This window comes from Cyrtonyx montezumae, unplaced genomic scaffold (genome assembly GCF_038088225.1).
Source record: "Cyrtonyx montezumae isolate F1298 unplaced genomic scaffold, pur_monq_1.0 scaffold_8, whole genome shotgun sequence".
NCBI lineage: Eukaryota > Metazoa > Chordata > Aves > Galliformes > Odontophoridae > Cyrtonyx > Cyrtonyx montezumae.
The window spans coordinates 62,264,398-62,279,092 of NW_027072089.1; the positions used below are offsets into that span (position 1 = coordinate 62,264,398).

Consider the following 14,695-nt stretch of genomic DNA (forward strand, 5'->3'; position numbering starts at 1 on the left):
CAGATCTGGAGGCTGGTGGCCCTGCTGTGGCCGTGGAGTTGGAACTTGATGATCCTTTGCTTTATGAATAGTTGATATGTAGGAGGAAGAACTGGTGAAGGCAGAATGCACTTTTGCGGTATCTTCGCTTGGCCATTCAGAACTGCAGGCAGCTGCCACCTCCAGTTTTTCTGAAACATCTGCATTTGTGGTACAGTCTCTCTTCCACTGAAATAGCTGTAGTTGTTTCACTGCTGCTATGGGAAACACATGCAGTGATGCTAAATATTAAGTCCAGTCATCTAAGTGTAACAGAGATTAATTAGTGCTTCCCTGTCAAAAAATGGACAAAAGCTTTTGAGATCTGCTATGGAAAACTTTGAACTCCCTGTTAAATTTTCTGAAATGTTCTAAGAACAATATTATTCTAATACAGAATAACATTAGCGAAGTGTTTAAGAAATATTCTTCCCTCTCTGCCACGCTCAAAAGAGCTGGAAAATCTCCACAGGGAGATCAGCAATGTATAAGAATGTAGAATTTCTGCGCTTAGTAATGCTAACCTTGTTTTCACAGGTACATGCAAGCTCTTCAGAGAGGTTTTAGTTTACTCAAGTTTTGCAGAAGCAGCTTCAGTTTTCACTGCTTGTGTTTTTAGTTTCAGATTTCTTTTTTAGTAAATGGAAATGAAAGTGAAAATGAATTAGCAACATGTAGAAAGTATTATCTTTATTGCAACTTGATGATTTCTGTGCAAAGTTTTCTTGCAGATAAGATCAATAATATCTCTTTAGGGCATTGATCCACGTTTTGGATTCTCACAAAGTTTTTTGTGATGCTTAACAGATAACAGATATTTTTGAGCTGTCTTGCAATTTTTTTTTCTGTTGACCAACAGCAACTGACACTTATATACATAAAAACTGGTTTTGATTTATTGATTACATTAAGTATAGTTAACTTTATTCATGCAAGTTACGTGTTGAAATACTTACTGGAAGACTTCCATATCATATCTATCCAAGGCAAAATTAGATACTCAGGCCTTAGATTGCATGTTTAGTGAATGTTCATTTCTCACATCTGCCGAAGCTTATGAGTCTGCTCTCAGAGCTAGGTTGAACAGTGTACACCAAGTGAAAAGTTAGAATCTAACAATTATCTATATTTAGAGTGTATTTTTCTTCCAGTGACTTTCAGTTCCATCAGATGAAGGAAGATCTGCAATTTGTATTGCTTGGTATCATGACCTTTCTCACGTAACATTAATTGCATTGAGTACAGTCTTCATTCTGGACTTTCCCTAACTTTAGTATGATAAAATACTGTATCTTTTTAGCACCTTATAATTGGCTCATAAGAATTTTGTATATTGTTATGTACTTTTTTTTACAACTGAATTTTATTAAGGTATGCACAGAAATATGTCTGCTGGAAATAGTACTAGTAGTTTGTATTGTGATACTTCCCATTTAACCTTCTTGCATGTTTCATCCTCGATATTATTACTTGTTCCAGTAGTTCACTTACTGGGATCCTAGTGGATTTATTCCTACTCAGAATGTTTTGAATTTAATAGTCTTGTTGTCTGTGTCACAGTTGGTACAATTTCTTCTCTGCAGTTTGTCTTAAGTATTCCATGGCATTTAATGAATCTACAGAAATGTAAGCTTTCTGAAGAGACTAAGTTTATTTTAAACTGTGACACCTAGTTGGAAAAAATGATTTTTAGATATTTCAGTAGGAGCAGGGAATTTTGGGGAGAACTTTTGGCCAGCTTAGTTCAGCTTGCTAATGCAGAAAATGGAAGGAGTTTATTTTCCTGAATGGGAGTTAAAGCTATGCTCTAAGTTAGCATGGAGGAAAAATCTTTCCCCTTGGTATTGATGGTATAAGAGACTAGCACCTTAAATTATGAGCTTCACCCGCTGTGTCTAATATTGGGTCATATTTATAACAGTGTTATATTTTGCAAACTGCACAAAATATGAAACACTAAATGAATGTGAATACTTTCTTTGCTAACTGCAGTTCTTGCTGCTCAGAGGAACAGCTGAATTGATGCTCATTAGCAAGAAGGCCTTGTCTGCTTTTCTTTTCAGTCTGCCAGAGTCAGAGGGCAATTGAGAATGTGACCGCAGGGTATTGGGTTTTGTGGTGATCACTGGCAAGCCTGTGGGGAAGGTCAGGGGAGAGGTGTGGTTATAGGGAACTGTAAGATGGGCCTGAGTGTGGGCTTCATGGGTGATAGTGACTGGGGCAGGCATGGAAGGCTATTAGTTGAAATACTGCCTGTGTGGAGATAAGGGGAAAAAAAAAGTGAACTGTGAAGGGGAAGGGTTTGTGCCAGGCCATAAGTGGACTAGATGGTGATGCTGGTGGAAAGGGGAGCTGGAATGGCCTTTGGGGCATACAGGTCCTGAGAGCTAAAGGGACACCGAAGGACAGAAAGTTTGGAACCACGGCAGGGATTACATGAGCTAGTGATTTAGTCACAGGTTGGAACTTTTACTCATCCCCTCCACTGTGGCTGAAACTTCTAAGTATAGCCTAACACCAGTTCACTAGCTCACCAGTACATATCATCATTCCTTCAGAGTAAAGGTGTATTTTTTCATAGCTAGTGGACAAATGAGCACTTCATTTGGGCTTTCTTTTAACAATATGTATATTAGTCACCATGTGAGAATGTTTTTTGTTTGCATTTATGAGAACTTCGTGCTTTTGTGAGAAAACAGGTGACTATAAATGCAGGAGGCTGAGAGCCACTGGCTAACTCTTCTTGGAAGGTTATCTCCATGCTTGCATAACAAGTTGGCCTGCCTTTGTATTTACTATGTTCTGTAAAATGCCTGTGGGTTTGTTTAATGGCTTCTGGCTTTTCCTACAGGAGATAGGAGAGAGGATCTCATCTAGGTAAAACTTGAAATGAAGTACAGTGTATTTGTTAATGAAACCTAAGCACTCTTCTGCTGCATGTGTGGAATTTGTACAGCTAGATTCAGGTCATAGATGTGTTAAGCTAGCATCTCCGAGTTTTCAGTTAATCTGCCTCATCTGTTGAGCTGGTGTAGCCAAGTTTTCTCATAACTGGCAGTGTAGACAGAATTTTTTATTCTAAATCACGAATATTCTGTGATAAGGAGTTTAACTTTTGGGAGTGCTGAAAAACTCTTCAGTTTAGTTAGTCTTTTAAAGTATAATGCTTTAAAGCCTTCTTACATACCAATATTCTGATAGATTTGAAGTCCATCAAACAGTCATTATATGGATTCATCTGAGCAGAAAGTGTGTGCTGTGAATTTAAGTGCACTGATGATAACGTACTTGCATTGTTTTTATTAAGCCTTAACAATTGCCTAAATGTATACTACTGTTTTATCTTACTTACCATCTAAGAATGCTCAAATTCCTATTCAAAAGTTTACACAATTGCAAATAAGCAAGTCTAGATAATTTTGTAGCAATGAAGTTCAAGCTGTACTTTCTGAAGTCCAGAGGCAAAACAGCTGACTTGCTCTAGAGCATGGTTAACGCATGTGCTTAAATCCAGTCTGTTTAGGATGTACTTGGACAGAGTGATTTTATTTTTATTTTTGTTTGGTGTACAGTTGGCTAGCTGGGAGCTTCTGGTAGTATGTAGCACAGCTTACAGTCATAGGGAATGTGGTATAAAGAAAACAGTACTTTGGTTGGAGGATTTTCTCTGCTAAAAGCTACTGATTTAGTGCAGGTGTTTCAGATACTTGAAAAAGAAAATGTCTCATGCAAAGCAGTATGGCTGTAACTGGTTAATGCTGAATGCAAACCAGCAACACATTTCACTTACTGGTGTGTATATATGTATTTTAAGTATTGGTGTGTTTCTATGCTAAGTCTTCAGTGTTTCAGCAAGGATGGAAGATAATATGTTAGATATTTTATTTTCTTTATTTTTAATTAAGGGTGACTTAACTTTTAAAATATTTCCTGCTCTTCTGTTTAGGTCTTAGTATTTGATTTATTCTCTTTTTAATTAAAATTTTGCACTGAACTTGTAGGAATATATCCCAAATTCAATATTTGAACATTTAAAACAGTTCAGGAGGAAAGCAAATGAATACTTGTAAAGAACTTCAACAAATAGCCTTATTAAGTGCTTTTATTTAAAAGAAATAATTAAAAAAAAGTCAAACTTAATCCCTTTTCTTCTCCTTTTTCTCTGTCATCAACTTTAAATTCAATTTCCTTTGTTTTAAACAAGTTTGGTATTATAGTTTTTGTTGAAGATTGAATACTCACTTGCATAAACGTCTGTTCCAGAGCAAGACTATGAGTAGATACAAATTCTTACTGTTTTATTTCAAATCAATTGTGATTTTGAGAGCAGCATTGAACTATTTCTATTAAGCTTTCAACTATAAAGATTTGTTTTCATTACAAAATCTGGTGTTTTTAGAACTCCATTTTTAAGTAAGAACAGTGTAATGTGTAAAATAAAATATAAGTAAGCAAACACTGAAGTAGTTACCAACGTTTTATTTGTTTTTTAGTTCCAGAACCCATACAAAAACCACATGAAGGACCTGGAGAGATGGGGAAGCCTGTGGTCATTCCAAAAGAAGAGCAAGAAAAAATGAAAGAAATGTTTAAAATAAATCAGTTTAACTTAATGGCAAGTGAAATGATTGCACTCAACAGGTCTTTACCTGATGTCAGGTTAGAAGGGTAAGTGACTTATATTGTATTAAAACTGTATGTAAATGGAGAGTGTGAAGTGTGATCTGAACCAAGTTTTATGTCCTGGAAGGTATTCACATTTAAAATAGGACTATTTCCTGTATGTATAGTACTTACGTGAAATTACCTTGAACAGCAGAGACCGGTTGCCTTCAGTGTTATCTAACAGTGGATCTGATTACAAGTATTAATGCTGTTTGGGGAATGAATCTGGCTGAGTGAAAACAAAGTTAACTTAAGAACTGCTGTTTCAGGAAGAAATCTCTGAGAACTTCATGCTTTACTTTTAATGAGGCAGACTAAAGTTCTATGTCATATGAAATAAAAAAGATGTGATGATGAGAAATAGATACTTTAAACATTCCTTACCTAATGAAACGTTCACAGCATCATTAAGCTTGCATTATAATGTTTTCTAATATCCATCTAGTTTATTTTTGATATTACCTCTGAAATATTGATTCTTTCAAAGCTATTTGAGTCATAATGAAAAAGGAAATCATAGCCTTGTTTTAAATAAAACTGAGATTACTTTACTCTCTTAGGACTGTTCTGGATGGGTAGCTGATGACTTCCCTGCATTTAGCCCTCTTTACTTACGAAAGGGACTCTCAAGTGGAACAGAGCTTGTAGAATAAGATTTTGCCCATCAGTTATCTGCTTTCTTCTTTGAGAGTTATGTGCTATGAAAAATCTGTTTCTTTTGAAGGTCAGCTCTTGCTTCCGTATACATAAAGCTTAGATGCTGGATTAATTTGTTTTTCATTTCCTACCTTTCAGAATGATGTTAAGAGTTAGATGAAGATCTGACCACTTTTCATTTCTAATGGGTGATAAATAGCTGCTTTGTGTGTAACTTCGCCTGCAATAATGATTCAAGTGATTCTGTGTAATGTGTGAGTTCTGTTGTATGCTGGTGTTTTAAAAAACAGTCCAGCTCAATTAGTTAAAAAAAACAAACAAAAAAAGGTCCTGAATGAACTTTCAGTTGATTTTTAGTGGTACTATCAATCAGATTTTATGGTCATTACTTGCTGTTTCTCAGTATAGTGAAAGAATGAAAATCATAAACTCATAGGGTTTCTTTTTGAAACTGGGAGTTGTTTGGGTTTTTTTTTGTGTGTGTGTGTTTTTTCTTGTTTCACACTTTTGCTCTGGTCATAGTTTGAACTTAGCAGTGGATCTCCTGGCATTCCTGCAGTTTCATATGCATCATGTGCCCCTTGTATCACACCTGCTCTGTGATAAGAAATTCCCTTTGTAAACTGGCAGCTAACAGTGGGTGAGAGCTTCTCATTAACATTCTAATCATGTTTTAGCAGCAAGGAATATCATCAGGTTCTTTGGAGACTTCTGTCACAGCTGGAATGCTAATTTGTGATATTTCTGTATGGTTTGGTGGGTTTTTTATTTTTTGCTTTTTTTTCTTTTTGGGAAAACTAAATGGAATGAATTATCAAAACTTTGGGGATTTGGTAGTTATAGCAGTTGGTTAATTTGGAAGGTAAACACGAGTAATCGTTCATGATTATCTTGGAACTAAGGAGGAAATTAAATAACATCTGTTTATCACCATTTGTATTGGAAAACTTGCTTGTATGTGTTCTGCTATTTTTGTAGTGTAAGTACAAAGTTAAGAAAGCACATTCCTTACATGTGGATCTAAAACACTGACTTGATTATAATCTTTAAAGTCTAAGCCTTGAATTAACCGAAAATGGAAAGAGAAATTATTAAAAATGATTACAATTTTATTAGTGAAGCATCGTTCAACCTTTTGCAGAGAAGTCAAATTACAATCTTAAAAGCATGTTCAGCTCTAATCGCTTTCCTTGCATGCATGGTCATGCTCTGCAGTTACTGTGTTGTGCAGTAAGATGTGAGTTATAAATTTAGTCGCGTTACATTTGTCTACCGCTTACGTTTGGATGGACAAAGAATTTATTACTGTATTTTCTGTGGGAGAATGAAATGTTAGCATATAATCGTAGGCAAGGTCTCAGGACAGAGCTCTATTTTCTGTTTTTATAGCTAATATCTACTTCGTGTGCATACTTTTAGTAGATTTTGACAGAAAAATGGTCCCTCAAAACAGTTCTCATGAGTTTCTCAGTATATATTCTCTGAGGTCGTGCTTGTTAAGAAGTTGGGGAGTGTTCAAGTTTCTTGAGCAAACCCGAGAATGTTGTGTTTACAATGCGAGGGCATCTTAATCTATATGAGGGGTTAGTATCACTTTTCCAGAACGCCATCTATTTTCAGAATTGTGAAAACTATGCCTGAATGTTATGTGCATGTCTTACAAAAATATTTATCTGTTTAATCAAAATATTTACATGGTCAGAAGTGCTTTCTGCAGTGTTCGGGGGTTGCTTCTGCTGCAGCTTGTTTGGCCTGTATCCCTGCTAGTATGGAAATGGTTCTGGAGAAGGAGAGTGGCTGAGTTCTAACCATGCCGTACCACATTGGTGTGCTTACAGCTCAGCTGTCACTAGTCTTCTCAGTCAAGTTTTGAAGGAGTGGGATATGCTCAAGCTGAGATGTTCAAGTGTGTCATTTTCTTCTTTGTGAGTTTTGTGGGTTGCTTCTTTTTGTGGGTTCCTTTGTATGTGGTGAGTGTGGGGGGAAGGTCCTACAGTTCTCTGCCGATGTCAGTTCTTCTGAAATAAGGACTTCAAAGGATTGCAAACCAGCTACTGAAAATTAGGTGTGTCAGGGTGAGTCAGTTTGCTTATGTATTTAATACTAATGTCACAACCTATCAAACAAAGATCAGCTACCGAGGGAGTCTGTTATCATTCACACTAATTTCTAGTGCTGCCACGATCTGTGCTTAGTCCTCCACAGCCTTAAGGCAGCTCTTAGCTGAACAGAGTCCGCGTTCTGTCTTGTGCTTCTGCATCTGGGTGTTCATTGTTTCATCTCTGTATGTAACCCACCATGGCTAAGCATGTTTGTTTTGGCCAAGAAATTTGTTTCTTAATAGGAAAAGACTACGTGATCTGTCTTAGCTTCTGGGTGCTTGTCCACCTCACTGGAACTCCTCTGTATCAGATATCCACACGAATTCAAACCTGAGTTCTGCTGAGCTGTGCCCCAGTCATATTAATAACTTGATACTTATTCTTACTACTTGTCATCAAATTACTGTAGCAAATAGATGCCTTTAAAATTACAGAGATGCAACTGAATTGGTAGTCTTTTGTGTCTTCAACAATGAAGACTTACACTTCTGATTGGTTAATAGAGAAGCGACAGCAAAAACAAAATATCAAAACAGTAGTAGTATTTTTACACTTGGATGTTTCCACAAATCTGCATTGTAGCACATAATTGATATAATGGACGGGGCCACCATTTCTGGAGGGATGCTGGTGTGGGGGAGCAAGCAGCTGGGATCAGCAGATGGGTTTTAAGTTGTTAATAGATTATTTCTTGTAAATGTGCCTTATTCTGGTCTGTGAATCGGTCATCAAAGTGGGATTGGTGTTCAGGCTGGTGAGTGGTGTGGTTAAATGCATGAACTTTGTGTGGTGTTATATGGCTTGTCTTTGGTCTCAGTTCTGTTTCAGGCAATTTTGAAGCTGCTTGGGAACGAAAAAATGAGTCCTGTGTTCAAAGGCTGAGGTTTTCAGGCCTGTGAGTCTCACAGATCTTAAAGATTTGTGGAATGTAAAAAACATTTAAGGAGATGTTTGGGTCCCTGGCATGAGAATTTAATCCTAGCTCTTGCCTCTGTGCTCTGGAATAGTGTGCAAAACAGGCACAGGTGCTTAAGGCTGAAAGCAATCTGTTGCTTAGAAAAAAGGCATAGCTGAGCAACACAGTGCTGCACTGCATTAAGGTTCCCACTGTTCCCCAGAGCAGCTTCCACTGGGATGCTGTATTATGCTGGCTGGGATCTCTTGGAAGGAAGAGGAGCTTCCCCTAGCAGCAAAAACGGATGTAGAGAGCTTTCGGTGCCTTCATGCCTTTTCTTCAAGGCTGCATATTCTGTACAACTTGGCATAAAATACCTTCCTTTTCATTTTATTCCACATTTCATGTAACATAACCAGAATTAAGTGTTATGTTGCCTTACTATACCTTCATTAAGTGCTGCGTATCACCTCCTTTTCTCAAGTTCTCTGTACAGTGGAAGCATTGATGCAGATGTTTGAGTGGTACAGATAGTATTCGTTTGTAATCAGTTTTTAGCCAGACCTATGTATTTGTGTGAAATAGATTTAAATTCATACAGAGTTGGGCTTCAGCAACTTAGGAAATTAAGAAGCTGATCTCCCCATAACATTTAACTAAGACAGTAACGTGGCTGGTTTAAATTATTATTGAAGGCTTTTTTTTGCTCCTGTTCAGCTCCTATTTTGAAGCTTTATTTTACAATCTAGATGAAGTTGTCTTTCTTCCTTCTCTCCCCCATAATGAAAAACTATTCTAAGTCTAACTTGCAGGAATGTTGTGGAGTTTATGGTTGGCTTATTGTGCTTCGCTTATTTCTGAGCAAGTCATTTGTACAACTAATCCTTTCATCTCCTTGCTTGGAAAGGACTGCATATAGATCCAGGCTTATGGATGCATCACGTACACTAAATATATGATGCAATATAATGCTTTCAGTTCTGAGACTGCAATTTGTTTTTCATATGTAAGGTTTCAAAATTTGTCAATTTTTAGCCTGAAATATTCGAGTGAGAACATTCCAGAATTCTTGTTTGGAGAAATTAAAAATCTGACTGCAGGGGTTGGCCTGTATGCTTTGTTACTGCAGTTGAATCACAAGGTGATGCAAATTCCAACAGCCATTGTGTGAGGAAAATAGCTTATTTATATATATGTATTAATGGTAAAACTAGTAAAGGCATGCATGCAACAGTAAGCTGTTGGAACTCAAATACATCTGTTGGGCTTTATAGTTTGTCTCTTAATGCTAACGCTTGAAGTCTTAACTGTATGAGCCTTGTAAAGAAGTGCTCACTTTAATGATTTTAATTCAGGAGAAGAGCCAAAGGAATAGCTTCACGTTGTATATCATCAGATGTAAATTGTATATTATGTATAATTGGGGGCAGCCAGAAGTCTCAGCACTGCTTTTGTTGATGCTGATCCAACAATTGTGTGGCCTTGCAGCTCACTGGCTTAGTGGAGGCTTGCATTCCCCAGGGCTGGGGAATTTTGTTGGTCAGCCAGCAGAAGGAATGGTGACACCCAGCAACTGTGTGATTGCCAGATCTGCTGTAAAGAGGGGTGATGGGATGGAACTGTGGTGTTGGAAGGGGAGATTATTGCTTAGGGTACTTATGTGGAGTATGAGGAAGAAAGGCTTTGCAATGGGAAATGTGTGCAAAAATCCTCATAAAATCATGGGGGTTTAATAGATTCATAAACTGTGATATTCTTTGTGAAATTTGTTACTCATTTAGCTTGGATCACGGTAATATGAAAAGGTAATAAAAAAGAGCTAATTTGTCAGGATGGTGGTGGAAAACTTCAGAAGTTTATTCAATGTTATGTTCATGTTACAAGCTGAAAATCCAGACTTCAATTAGCCTGGCATCTGTAAAAGAGGTCTTGCTGATCCCTTGAAAAGAAGTATATATTTCAGCCATACCACACTGTAGTTTTGAAAGCCTGTGATGCACTGAAGATTTAACAGTTCTCTTTCAAAGCAGATTTTTATTTATTTATTTACGTATTCCATTTTTCATCTGGCTTTTGTTTTCATTGTAGGTTATTACCACCTGGTACAGAATGAGCAGTTTGAAATGTTTACATTGGAAGAAATTAGCTATAAATCTTTTTCCTGGAGAAACTTTAAGTAAAGTTTTAAGAAGTTGTTTCTTCAGAAATGGGCATGCCTCCTGCAGGTTGTTGTTTCTGTCTATAGACAGATACATACACACAGCTATCCAAGTGTGTGTGTACATACATAAAGATTGAACAGTCTCACTCTTAGATACGCATTATCCATTTTTGGATGAGCAGCCGTATCCCAAACTTTATTCTAGTTGACTGTGGTTGAATGCAGGGTCCGTGTGCTAAAAAGAGCTGTGGCATATTCTGTTGGTCAGCAATTCCACCTTTCTCAGAAGTACTGCTTTTAACCCTTTTAGCTGTGTAGTTTCCTGTCAACATTAGTTACGACCATCTTATTTTGTCTTCGGTCACAATGGGTTATTCTAAAAACTCCTATTGGAAGCAGATTTACTAATGCTTTTGTTTGTGATGAAGTTGCGAGGCTGCTGCTGATGTCCGGGAAAGACTAAGTCACTGTTTACCAGAAATGCACCACTTGATTTGAATGTTGGTGGTTGTTACTGCAGTGTTTTGGCACTTTCTGCCACCTCTGCTTACGGAGATGTTATTCTCTGCCAGAAATGTGTCAGTATCAGCAGCTTCAGGGTGACTCAGTGTTATTTCTAATGTATTTTTCACCTGTGATTTAGGGAGGGAGTAGTGCTTGCAGTGGGCAGGGCTGTGCCTCAGCTTTGTTACTTTAACTTGTTGCAGACTGTAACTTTAAGCAAACGGGCAGGTAAACAACTGAGTGCTGATGGATTCATTGCACTGCAGCAAGATGGGGCCGTTATTAAAGTCTGATGTTTTATGGAGTTCATACTTCTCTAGTGATCTAGTGTTTACTTCAGTGTCTTCAATAGAATTTTAGTGTATTTTCAAGTCTATGGATACTGATGTTTAATTCCCAGAGTACATTTTAATACTAAAGATTATGCTTTTTAAACTGTGCCACTAGTATAAAACAGGTTTCTTCAGGGCCCTGTGTTGTGTAGTGCTTCCTCAAAACCTCAGCTGTAATGCAATTTTCCTTTCTCAGACTTAAGTTCTGAGATGCACTTTATTTATAACTGCAGCTTTTATTTTTAACTGTTGTTTGTTCTATGCAAGACAAAAGCTTGGACTAAATCAGTAAGATGACTAAATACATTTCCCCTCACTCCCCTCTGTTGTTCCTTTCAAATATGCATTGGCACTGCGTTAGCATACTGCACGTATGAGCTGTGGTCTGAGCTCCAGTGGGATTTCCCATCTGAACTGTGAAGTGCACAGCAGATACTTGTGCTTGCATTCCGTCTATATCTTTTGTTGATACGCTCTTGTTTGGGTGCAGTGGGTTTGGAAAACAAGGATTGCATCGGTATTGTAACTGCTGCTAATATTTCAGAACAATTGTAAATTATTGTATTGCTTGTGCCTTCCTCCCTTGGAAAGCTAGTGGAACCTGGGCATAAAATTGATGTCACATATACCAAATTAAGGCTACGGTACTGCCTGGCTCTACTAAATTTTTCTTTTAGGTCCTCGTAGTCTCCTGTTGCTTAGGCATCGTGGTAGTATATAATTGATTTCCTACAAGTACTCTACCATATTTGCAGATGTTTTTGGCTGCAACTCTTCAGCTTATGAAATGTGAGATATCTATCAGGATATCAAAGCCCAGTTTATTACATTACTTCCAAATAAGATTCAGTATGACTTCAAAGGGTGTGCAAGTGGATTGCTTCTGATATTGTACATGTGACTTTAAAGATATGATAGTATTGCACATAGCACTCAGTCTTGAGTTGTAAGGATAATTTCTCAAAATTATATTCTATGAATATAGTGTGATAGTACTGATAAAATGCCAAATATTATCACGAGTTGGTTGCAGAGTTGCATTTCTAAGATAATATCTAAGCGTCTCTGAAAATCCCAGTGGTAAATTGAAGGAGGTGGCATTAGTCCAATGAAAAGTAGGCCTTGTTGGTCTTGGTGTTGGGCACTACGCAAAGCAGGATGGGTATCAGAAGAATTTCACTTCAGAGGAATTCAAATGAAGGATTGTTTAAGATCCTGTAGTAGATTTCTTCTGTTTCACCAGTGGTTTTTCCCTCGTTCCTCCACTAACATAAGCGATAGGAGTTCCTGTTCTGCTAGTTGTAAATTAGTTGAGAGTAAATGGTTGTGGTGATACAGGTAATGCAAAATGAACATGCTCATCCCCATTCTTAGCATCCTGAAGGCCCAGGCATTGCTAATACTCCAAGGGTATAGAGAAAAATAAGCTCCTGAGTTGTCTGGAATTTTGCTGTTGGTGGCACTAAGTACTTTGGTACCAGCTTTGGCAGAGCTGTTAATAATGTGCTTATCTACAATCTAATGGCATCGTGAATGCAGTTCAGATGCTTTAGAAAAATTGCATTCCATAAGGTACCGAACGATCCATTTTACATTTAATTGAAGATAAAATTATGTTGTTCTTTTTTCATTTTTCTTTTTAGAATCTTTTATTCCACAGGTGTGGGTGTAGAGCATTCTAATCATTTTGAGTTTAGAGGATTCTTTTTTGTTGATGAGGTAAATTAAACGCTAGAAAACTGTAGGTTTTTGTATACCAAATATTTCTTTGTATAGATTGAAAATTTTAAAAGACCACCTTCCCAAACTTTGTGCAATTAATTCTTTTCACAGAAATGTCCTTCATATTGGCTGTCATTCTTAACCAACAACTAAAGCTTCAACTGTAGTCTTAGGATATGCATCTTCTCGGAGTATTACAGTGGTGTTTATTTCTTGACCAAAGTTATTTTGTCAGATGGAATGGGAATTATGATAATTAGATTAATAGGAGTTGGAAGTTCTTTCCTTGCAAGTTTATGATTGAAGAGCCTTTAAAATCTGAGATTTTACGACTAAAGTAAGGCAATTCTGTTAAATAATAATTGTATTTCTGAGTGTTGTTTTTTTTTTTTTTATTGCAGTGTCTCCCACAGACTGTTTATCTCTTTAGCTGAAAGAGAAGAGAGTAAACAGTTTTCAGATGTATTCTGGTTGCTTTCAGGTGGCTGTAGGCAATACACTGAATAAAATCTTCCTGGAGATTATTTAATATGCATCTCCCTGTCTAAAATATACAGAGCTTGTACGTATGATTCAAATACAGAAAAGGTGATGGTAGAGAAGAAAAACATAAATGATAATTGCTTCTTCCCTTCCACTTTAGGAACTTTTGTCATGAGATTAAAATTTTGAAATTAGGCTGTAGGGCAGCAGGCTAGTTTTATTTTGCTTTAGTTGCCTGTTAGCAGTGTTATCCATAGATATGCTATGATCTGTCATCCTTTTTTTGCTGTTAGTACGTTAGACAAATCTGGGTGAGTGAAGGATTTGGACAGTGTGCTGCCTTCCTCTTGCTCTTGAGGAAATGCAGACATACAAGTAATCAACTAGTTAGAATTCTGAATATATGGCACAGAATTGAAAAAAGGTGAAATTCTATGAACAGTGCCGATGTATATGCTTCTCACAGTGGTCAGGGCTGAGTCATATGTTACTGTCCTGTGGCTCCTGTGTTAAAAACTTTTTTCAAAGTGTTTTACACCATGCTTGTAAACTTCATTTTTTTTTTCCTCAAATTTGATTTTGATGGGACGTGAAAGATCTTGGATGAATCTCATTTCCTAATTGATTTTCCACTTGCATTTCCTCATTATGTGAGTGCAACAAATGAAACATAAGGGAGGAATACACAGTTAATGAGGCTGAAGCTGGCCATTGCAGTTCTGAAAAGGAGACTTGGTTCGGAATAAAGAACATTTCCACTGCTTTGTTCATTGGAAAGTGTACATTAACAAATGTAGATTAAGGTGATTTTTGTCTTGATTGTATTGAAATAGTCTGTCCTATTCTTTTTCTACACCTTGAAGTAATGAGGCAATAAGTCATTCCTTGCATTTAGAATATCTAGTGTTTCTGTGGAGTTTCCACAATCTAAATAATATACTGAGTGGCATTAACCAACGATTTGCCTGATGTGCACCATAGATTAAGGAAAGGATGATGCATTTCAGGTGAAGCAGATATTCTCAGCTGCTGTTTGGAATCTTCATTAAATTACTGGAGATGGTATGCCTTTCTGATATTATGCACTCAATTTTAAAACTATTTGAGGCATGATTCAACTAAAGGAACATAATGTATTAGTAGAGAATTGAAATTC

The 14,695-nt window shown here is 37.0% G+C and overlaps 1 protein-coding gene across 2 annotated transcripts in view; it reads left to right on the forward strand.

Annotated features, from left to right (window-relative positions):
- GALNT1 (polypeptide N-acetylgalactosaminyltransferase 1) overlaps positions 1-14,695 on the forward strand; it is a 76,590-nt gene that overhangs the window by 33,494 nt on the left and 28,401 nt on the right. For both annotated transcript variants that reach the window (XM_065752860.1, XM_065752861.1), the window contains exon 4: positions 4,512-4,686. In XM_065752860.1, coding sequence (XP_065608932.1) covers positions 4,512-4,686 — 175 coding nt within the window. The remainder of the gene's footprint in view (positions 1-4,511; positions 4,687-14,695) is intronic.